General features: G+C 44.9%; 1 protein-coding gene across 1 annotated transcript in view; it reads right to left on the reverse strand.

Moving 5' to 3' along the window:
- Best3 (bestrophin 3) overlaps positions 1-7,613 on the reverse strand; it is a 37,391-nt gene that overhangs the window by 25,947 nt on the left and 3,831 nt on the right. The window contains exons 2-3 of the mRNA XM_005358033.2: positions 7,121-7,215; positions 6,430-6,663 (exon numbers count right to left, since the gene is read on the reverse strand). Coding sequence (XP_005358090.1) covers positions 6,430-6,663; positions 7,121-7,215 — 329 coding nt within the window. The remainder of the gene's footprint in view (positions 1-6,429; positions 6,664-7,120; positions 7,216-7,613) is intronic.

Below are 7,613 nucleotides of genomic sequence, written 5' to 3' on the forward strand. Positions count from 1 at the left end.
AAAAAAAAAAAAAAAAAAGGAAAAAAAAGAAAGAAAAAAGTAAATGAGCCGGGTGGTGGTGGCGCACACCTTTAATCCCAGCACTCGGGAGACAGAGGCAGAGGCAGGCGGATCTCTGTGAGTTCTAGGTCAGCCTGGTCTACAGAGGGCCAGAACTGTTACACAGAAAACCTCTATCATGAACCTCACTCCCAGTCCAGCCTCCGCTGCTGCCAAAAAGAAAAACAAAAGTAAAAGCGGCCTCTTTCTTTAAGGTTATCATGTTTAAATGGTTTTTACTAACTGAGCACCAAAGGAAAACATTCGCTTCAGAGGAAGAGAGAGAAACACAATACAGAGACATGAAGTTCAGTTGTGACTTGTCTCTGAAAATCATTAGTGTGGGTCAAAACTTATGGTAACTGTTACTGACCCTTGAGCGGGACCATTGTATCCTTGCTTAGATTATGTTCCCTCTGCTCAGCCCAGTGCCTGGTACATGCTACGTGTTCAACTCTGCTTTTTTTTTTTTTTACTTAAAAGAAGATTTATCTATGTATTTGTTTATCTATTTTTCTATTCATATAAATTCTTGCTTGTATGTATGTATTGCCCCATATGCATGTCTGGTGCCCACTGACAGCAGAAGAGGACCCTGGATTCTCTCGGGAGATCTAACGTTACTGACAGTCGTGAGCCGCCATGTGGTGTTGAGAATCAAACTTGGGTCCTCCAAAAGAACAGCAAGTGCTCTTAATCACCAAGCCATCTTTCCATTCTCTTATTTTTTAATGAATTAACTAGTTAATCAATTAACTTTCAGACAGGCTCTCATGTGCCTAAGGTGGGCCTCAAACTCACAATGTAGCAGAAGATAACCTAAACCCCCGGTTTGTCTCTGCTTGCCCAGTGCTGAGATTACAGGCACAAGCCTCCGTATCTGACTTCCTCAGTGCCGCGGATGAGACCCAGAGCTTTGCCCAGGCAGGGCGGGCTCTCTATCAACCAGCTGCATTCCCGGCCCCAGGAAACTTCACAGAATGGGCAAATGCCTGCTAGTCATTGGCAGGTCTGTCACTGGTTCTCTCAGAGTATGACTGTAGTTTTCTATTTCCGTCTTTGCGCTTCTGATGAGCAGCGTTGACGAGAACTATTTCCTTCTCTGATACTTGTGAAGTGTTAGGTGAAAGATTTGGATTCAGCTGGATTCTAAAATGTAAACAGTTAACAAAGGTCATGGCCCAAGTTAGCGAAGATCCAGGATGATGCACTGGACTTGGAGTGAGTGACATTTTCCAGGGCAGGTGATCTGAATGACTAGAATTTTTCCGGAACAAGTTTAGCGTCAACAGGCAAAATAGCAGAGCCTCTCTTGTAGTCCCTCTGATAAATACGGGACAGTCCACACTTCAGGGACTTTTCAGTGGAATTGACTTATTTTGAGTTCAACTTTAGTATAAGCAGAAGTAGAAAGCTTTTGATTTTTAATTTGAGAATTTAACCTGAGATGACAACAAATTAGGTGTATTTTTCTCAAAGCATGCAGCAAGGTTGTCCTACTCCTCAGAATGAAGGAGCAGAATGTGGCTGTTGAACTTCAGAGACTGGTAGGGAAGGGCCTGGCGTGTCTGGATCCAGCCTAAGCTTTGCTGAACATGAGGAAGCTGCTCCGTGATCCCACCCCTCACCTGCCTCCTCCTGCCCTGCACAGAGGCTGTGCAGGCAAGGGCCCTTGCGAAGCTTTGGGGTAAGAGCTTGAGAGGACTCGGACTTAAATCTCAGTATCTCGCAGCCTGTGATTGGGGCCCCTTACCATTGTCTAGAGGAGCTTGTTAGATGCACTGACATCTTTCAGCAATGGCTTTAAGAGTGGCTGATGTATACACAACTTCTAAAGACATAATTTTTTCTTATAGTGATTTTAAGTAGGGTAGTCAGTAGATGAGGTATGAATGTGTGTGTTTATATGTGTGTTTGTGTGTATGTTTGTATGTATGTGTGTTTATATGTGTGTTTGTGTGCATGTGTATATTTGTATGTATGTGTTTGTATGTTTATATGTGCTTATGTGTATGTTTGTATGTATGTGTGTTTATATGTGAGTATTTGTGTGTATGTGCATATGTGTGTTTGTATGTATGTGTGTTTGTGTATATGATTGTATGTATGTGTGTATATATATTTATTTGCATGTATGTTTGTATGTATGTGTGTTTATATGTATTTGTGTGCATGTGTATATTTGTATGTATGTGTGCATATATGTGTGTTTGTATGTTTATATGTGCTTATGTGTATGTTTGTATGTATATGTATTTGTGTGTATATTTGTATGTATGTGTATATGTGTGTATGTTTATATGGGTTTATTGCATGCTTGCATGTGTATTTATATGTGTGTATTTGTGTTTGCATATATGTGTATCTTTGTATGTATGTGTGTTTATATTTGTGTTTGTGTGTATGTATATGTTTGTATGTTTTTTATGTGTGTTTATGTGTGTATGCATGTGTGTGCATGTGTGTATGTGTGTATATGTAGGAGGGAGTATGTATGTCCTCACTTATTTTGCCCCTACAATGCAGGGTAGTGGCATAGTTATGAGTCCTGTATTCCCTTAGGCAGGAGTAGGTGCCCTGGCTCTAGACTCAGGACATCTGCCAAACGTTTTCCACCATCTCCAACTTCCTATTCTTCCCAGAACCCTTGGCACAGGCGGGAAGCAGTCAGGGAGTAGCGGAGGCGTGTGTCCAGTGGCACAACTTGGAAACGGCCTGGATGAGACTGAGTCAGCTCTCTGGATGGGGAAGGAGCCAGACACTGAGTGAGTCAGCACTGCCGCGGACAGAGCATGCTGGCTGGGGCAGCAGGAAATGCCGGGCTCTGGGGCCGTTCCTGCAGCTCGGTGGCCACCTGACACACGGGCCTGAGATCATGTATGTGCTGTGCATGTGTTTACATTCCTCTGAGCATAACCTGTGTCCTCTGCCCTTCCTACAAAAAGCACATGGAAACTAAAGGACAACCTTTGCCCCTTTTACTTTTGTTTGGTCTTTGAGGTGTGATCTTGCTAAGTGGTCCTGTCTGGTCAGGAACTCACTCAGGTTGGCCTCGAACTTGAGACAATCCATTCGCCACAGCCTCCGGGACAGACCCCTGCCTCAGGATAAACAAGGACTTTTAATGAAGGTTATGAGTCTTAAGGGCTCTGAGAAAGATTTTGAGCTCCATCCAATCCCTCTTAGTGTCTGACTCTTTCATCCAGTCCAAAGAAACTAAAAATTTTAAGCCAGAACTATGCTTGCTATGCACAAACAAGTGACTCAAACTCACTGCCCAAGGACACACCTTTGAACTCTGCAGTCACCGGTAAACGCACAGTCTGAATCTACTCCATCTTCATGGTTGGTACTTTGTTAGTAACGACTCTCTCTCCTCGGGAGATTCCCCCTCACTCCCCAGGAATCAGAAAAAGACGTGTTGCTGCTGCTTGTTTGGTTTTGTTTTTAACGCATTCCTTAAAAGAGTCGGGACTTTCCAACGTCAGTGCATGGACAATGACTTGGAGCCGAGAGTGGAGAGGTGCACTTTGGATTCCTGCCCCAGGGAGGCTGAGGCAGAAGGAGTACCAAAGCAGGCAAGGCTGGGACACTTGACAAGAGTGTCTTATACAAAGAGGAAGGAGAGACATGGAAGGAAACGTGTTTAACTGAAGGGGTCTAAGCAGCACTTCTAAAGGCTCAGGTTTTTTGATTCAGAAGATTCAAAGAGGGGTCCAGGACAACGCACTTTAAATGAACACTCAAGATGCCGAGTGCAGCAGGAAGGTTTACAGCTAGTAAACCCGCCTACTGGGGCGTGGCCTTTTACACTAGGTACCTGGACACGCCCCTTCTCTCCTCCCCCACCTGGTTCCCGTTTGCTCATTCGGTTTGTTTCGGATCCCATCTCCATCCACCGTTCAAGTAGAGAATCATGATTTGTAAGTTTTCCCCCTAAATAAATACGATCTAGCTCTCAGTTCTGAGCTAGTGTGGGACTTCTTTTAAGCGTCCGATCTCTCCGCCATCAGCCGAGGTCTGTGGCTCTGTGAACTGGGGTTCCAGACACACGACTCTGAGTGCAGGCCAGCGAGTAAAAGACTCTCATTTTTCAGATTCCCTTGGAGTGGTAGGGGTATGGAGAGTGGGGAGAGAAGTAAAATCCAACACCCCAGATACCTTAGAAAGGAAAAAAGCTTGGTTGCAAGTGTCAGCCATTTGCACAAGTGTGTTACTGGTGTAACAAAGTCACACCAGTCTCCTGCTACCCGGTTTGCTCACTTGCCTGCGGACCCAGGTCCAGTTCAGTCCTGGCTGCTCAGGTCTGACCAGAGGCCCCAAAGTCTTCTCTATTGCTGGCTGGCCCAGCTCCTCTGGACGCTCTTTTAATACAGAGCTCACACTAAGAGGGTGTGATTTGTTTTAAGAAAGAGGCCGAGCAGAGCTGGGATGCGTCAGAACTGGAGAAGCAGCACTTTCGTTCATCCTAACTTTCCTTGCTTGTTTTTCTACTATTCTTCAGAGCAAGTCATTCTTAATGTCTTTATTAAGTATTAATAAAGTACTAGGGTAAGAAACTGAAGTTTCCCGGGAGTGTTTCAGCTTAGTTCTTCTGAAGCAGTAACCTATCTACCTTTGGAGGACAGGGGGCAGTTAATTGGGCTTTGGTTCCTGGTGTTACATACAATACACCTGGGTATCTGCCAGGCTACTCAAGCTTCGGCCTGGATCCTCCACGGATTTCTTGCACCCCACAACTTTCTCACATAGCACCCTTGCTTCCTTTCTCCACCCCAACTTTCCCAATCTCATGGTGAAAAGAGATCAGAAATACCCGGGATGCCGTGGATTCAAGGAGACTTCCGAAGTGACCAAAATGCCATGCTATGCTGTTCTAGACGGTTCCTTTATGAGAAATGATATAGTATTTGCCAGGTGCGAGGAATTGCTCAGATCACTTTGTGACCGTTAACTTACTTAGTTTTCATAGTGAACCTACAAGGTATGTAACATAGGAGTTAGCATAAGCCCATTTTATAGATGAGGAAGCTGAGGCACAGAAAGGCTACGTACCTAAACTATGTCGTGTTACTAGTGAATAGTGGAGTCAGAATTCCAACCCTAAGTTATTATCTCTGTCTCCCATATAAACTCCCACATACCATGCACATGCACACACACAACAACAACAACAACAAGCCAACAAATCAAAAAACAAACAATAGCCGGGTGGTGGTGGCACACACCTTTAATCCCAGCACTCAGAAGGCAGAGGCAGGTGAATCTCTGAGTTCGAGGCCAACCTGGTCTACAAAGCAAGTTCCAGGACAGGCTCCAAAGCTACAGAGAAACCCTGTGTCGGAAAAAAAAAATTTCCCTCCCAAACCCCAAAACAATAACAACAACAAAACAACAATATTCTTAGAAGAAAGAGGAAACTGGAGGTTACAATTTGATTTGAGATTGTAGCCTAAATGAAGGCAGAGCTCTCTGAGTGCTCAGCTCATCGACACGGGCCAAGAGTGACTTCACTTAATCCTCACGCCACTGAAGGCTGGTTTTACAGCTTCTTTGTTAAATATTTACATAGCCCAGAGCTCCATCCTTCACACATGACTCCTTTTCAGCACGCTAGATCCAAGAAACCATATAAAGCCCTGAAGAGACAGGTCCATACCGAGAGAGCCTTTGACGACCACATCTGGGGAGGGTTTACCTGGATAAAAACTGGCATGTGGATTCCTTCCAGAATTGACTTTGCTTCAAAACACATACATCATCATGATGCTCCTGAACCTGGATTTTAATTCTGCTCCTTTCACTAACCAGCTATGCGATTCAGGACAGCTTGAAATCTCTTTAAATTCTTTACTGTTTTCATGACGTCTTAAGATAATTGATAGCTATAAACTAGGCATGTGGTTCACATCTGTAATCCTCCCCCCAATCACGACCAGGGAGGCTAAGGCTGGAGGATTGCAGTGAGTTCAAGGTCAGCCTGGGCTACACAATGGTAACTTGTCTCAAAAAACAAAAGTCACAACAGAAAACAAGGCAAAGAAAAAAAACTCAGAATAAAATGAAAACAATCACCATATGGTCCTGGAAAAGTGTAAGGTAAAACATAGGAAAGGCTGCCTTAATGACCGTGACTACCATCATTGCTCTTATCTCAAGACGTCTTTGATTTGCGGAAACTTCTCTCCTCTGCCTCCCAAGTACACTTCTTGAAGGCAGGAATCATCCCTTTCTCATCTTTGCCCTTTAAGAATTCTTCTGGCACACAGGAGACAACCCACAAACATTTCTTGAAGGAATACACTTCGGTACTTCCTAGAGTATTTTGGTGGTTCCTACGTCTGATAGACACCCTATCTTGAGCCCACGAGAAGAAAGCGTGCACCGTACCTGCCTCGACCACGTGGTCCATGGTCGGAAACCTTTTGTATACCGCTGTGCTCACCGAGCGGAAGATGAGCAGGGAGGTCAGGTTGACGTAGCGCATCAGCGTCCTTCTGAGCAGGCGCCCATGCTGGTCGCTCCCGTGGACACTGCTGGAGATGAGGAACATGAGCCTGTCCGGCCAAGGCAGATTCACAAACTGGTTCCACCATCGGTTTACTACCAGAGTCACATAGAACCCTGCGGGATAACCAGAAGCCATCATGCACTTTCCCACAGGAGACATCTCCACGGACACACTCTCAGCAGAATTTTCAGCCTTTTTAGGGGTTCCAGATCTGGAAGGATGGTATCATCCAAACCTTACAGTCTTGTCCTCCAAGAGGGGAGGAAATGTCGTAGGTGCCTGGCAAGGTCAGGGCACCCAGTAAGCGGGGATTAGAACTGTAATATTGGCTGCAAAAATGGAGGGTTAGTGGAGAGAAAGCTTTGTCCGATAGCAGATTATGACCTCAAACTGTTCGATGTTAATTTAGCGGAAGCAGCCCTGAAGGCAAACCTTAGGGACCGGCCGTGTGCCAATGCAAGCGGCGGCTCTCCCCCGCATGCCGCTCAGCCCGGAAGCACCCCCATGCAGTCCTGTGTCATCTAACGGAGACAGCTGTGTGGCTGCATTCTGCGTGGGACCTATACTTACCAAGCACAAAGGTTACTGGAATTTGTTCAGCATATCTGTCACAGTAAATTGATAATTTTTCAAAGTAACGTTTTTGGGCTCCTGTAAGTAACAATCTGGAGCAAAAATAAAACGCACAGCCCTTTACGATATGGCACGTCCGCACCTGCGCTGCAGGCGACATCAAGTGCAAACAGTTAAGCACAAATAATCTCAGGTTGGTTTGTTTTTGCTCAAAGGAACTCTATGATTTTGTTCCTTTGTCCTTAAACAGATGTGTCTCCAATGTTTTTTTAAAATTGCTTTGTGCTTCAAGTATTCAAGTTTCTTTTAATGTTTTTTTAAAATTGCTTTGTGCTTCAAGTATTCAAGTTTCTTTTCTTTTTTTTTTTTTGGTTTTTTGAGACAGGGTTTCTCTGTGGCTTTGGTTCCTGTCCTGGAACTAGCTCTGTAGACCAGGCTGGTCTCGAACTCACAGAGATCCGCCTGCCTCTGCCTCCCGAGTGCTGGGATT

This window comes from Microtus ochrogaster, chromosome 24 (genome assembly GCF_000317375.1).
Source record: "Microtus ochrogaster isolate Prairie Vole_2 chromosome 24, MicOch1.0, whole genome shotgun sequence".
Lineage (NCBI taxonomy): Eukaryota > Metazoa > Chordata > Mammalia > Rodentia > Cricetidae > Microtus > Microtus ochrogaster.